This window comes from Oncorhynchus keta, unplaced genomic scaffold (genome assembly GCF_023373465.1).
Source record: "Oncorhynchus keta strain PuntledgeMale-10-30-2019 unplaced genomic scaffold, Oket_V2 Un_contig_19263_pilon_pilon, whole genome shotgun sequence".
Classification (NCBI taxonomy): Eukaryota; Metazoa; Chordata; class Actinopteri; order Salmoniformes; family Salmonidae; genus Oncorhynchus; species Oncorhynchus keta.
This window is the reverse complement of record NW_026281371.1, coordinates 38217-40126: the sequence shown is the minus strand read 5'-3', so window position 1 is coordinate 40126 and position 1910 is coordinate 38217. Positions and strand designations below refer to the sequence as shown.

Here is a 1910-nt window from a genome sequence, read left to right as displayed (position 1 = left end):
AACTTTCATCAAGGTTTTATATGGTCTAATTGGTTTCTCTCTAAAGCTTTCATTGGCAGAATCCTTTTTCAGTGTTATGATATTCATAATATCCATATCCACCAGTCTACCTTCCTGTCAACTAACAGAACTCTGCTGGTTGTCCTGGTAACAGATACCGGTGGGCAGATCTATTGTATTTGTTCAAACTAAACTACAGCACTTACTTTGATGTGTCAAATCTGATCCTTTCTTCTTCTTCTCCTCCTCTCACAGTTCCACTCAGCCCTGTTGTTTTCCTGCAGTCCACCAGCAGCACAGACAACCTCTTCATACCCAGCAGTAAGGTGCTACTGGGAGAGGCACGACACGGGGACTCCGGGAGGGAGGAAGGGCTAGTGTTGTCCTGGTAACCATAAAGAGGGGACACAGACACATATCATTATGGATGCTGTTGTCATAAAGTGCTTTACAGAAACCCAGCCCAGACCCAGATAGAGCAAGCTGTATGCTAGACCAGACCAAGCTGTATGCTAGACCAGACCAAGCTGTATGCTAGACCAGACCAAGCTGTATGCTAGACCAGACCAAGCTGTATGCTAGACCAGACCAAGCTGTATGCTAGACCAGACCAAGCTGTATGCTAGACCAGACCAAGCTGTACCATCTGGTGTTCTGATCTGGAGAGACTCTTCTCTTCCTCGTCAGCATCAGGATGTTGTTGAGGCTCCCCAGAGGATCCACCATAGTCATGTCTCTCTCCTGTGTGAATGAGAACATCAAAAATATGGTAAACTTATGATAACAATTCCTACAGTACTGAACAACATATTCAAGTGTAGAACTTCAGTAGAATGCCCCTTTCAAACCCCACATTAGTTCAACAACGGCATAGTTTGTGCCCCTGTTTAAGACAGTACTCACTGGTGTTAATCGGATCTTCAGTCTCCTCCTCTTTCACTCCCAAAACGTTTTCTTCCTCCTGTTTTATTGAGATAGCCTCCTCTTCCTCTTTTGCTCTAAAAGGGTCTTCCTCTTCTTTCTCTACATTCTCTTCTTTCAATGTTATGGCATCTTCCTCCTCTTTGATTCTGAAAGCTTCTTCCTCTCCTTTCATCGGAGCTTCTTTCTCCTTCAAGTTTAGTGAGCTCATGCCAGTACGCAGTTGTAAAAGAGAACTTGTTCTCAACTAGTCTACCTGGTTAAATAAAGGTGAAATAAATAAAACATGCTCCGGGAGATTAGCCTAGTGCAGAACCAATGTAACACATTTGCTAATTTAACAAGCAAATTGCGTTTAAATGAACGAGTAGATAGGTAAACAGTATGATGTTCTAAACACTAAGATTAATATACACAATATTTGATTGGTCTAAAGATCTTAAACGTTTCAGTTTTATGTTTGCTAGCAAACCACCGCGATGGGTGAATCAGAAAGCCCTTTGTCGCTGTTGAAGACGCCTACTGTTCCGTCCACTAGATTATACGTCACGCAAGAAGCATCACCCGAAAGACTCACATCGCCGCCTGCTGACTGGAGTGGGTAACGCAGACTGGGGGAAAAAATCCATTACAACGTCTATTCTGGCAAGCAATGTTATAAGAAGTAATTTAAAAACAACCAGATGTTATGTGTTCTCTTACTTCTTACAGCCAATACTTTCCTCCAGAATTGGCCTGCCCATTAGACAGGATTAGGTGGCATATTCCAAGCTAAATTGACCACGGCTCATCACTAACAACACATAATAACACCTCACATAATGCTGCCCAAAAATAATGAAAACTTCTCTCACCCAGTGGCATATGGGCTATTTAGGTGAGTGTTGATGTTGCCACATGAAGCAGTGCCCACTTTGGAAAAGGTGACATGGACAGATAGGACTCTACCTGTGTAGAGAAAGATGCCCCTTTGCCCTTCCTGTCTCTGA

General features: G+C 43.1%; 1 protein-coding gene across 1 annotated transcript; it reads right to left on the bottom strand.

The window, feature by feature from the left end:
• Positions 1-206: 206 nt before the first annotated feature.
• On the bottom strand, positions 207-1417 carry LOC127920378 (cilia- and flagella-associated protein 251-like; the record flags this gene model as incomplete). Its single annotated transcript, XM_052504460.1, has 3 exons — positions 904-1417; positions 644-741; positions 207-385 (listed from the first exon to the last, which is right to left on the bottom strand). Coding segments are annotated over exons 1-3 (506 nt in total), but the record flags the coding sequence as incomplete, so codon positions are not given.
• Between the last annotated feature and the right edge of the window lie 493 nt (positions 1418-1910).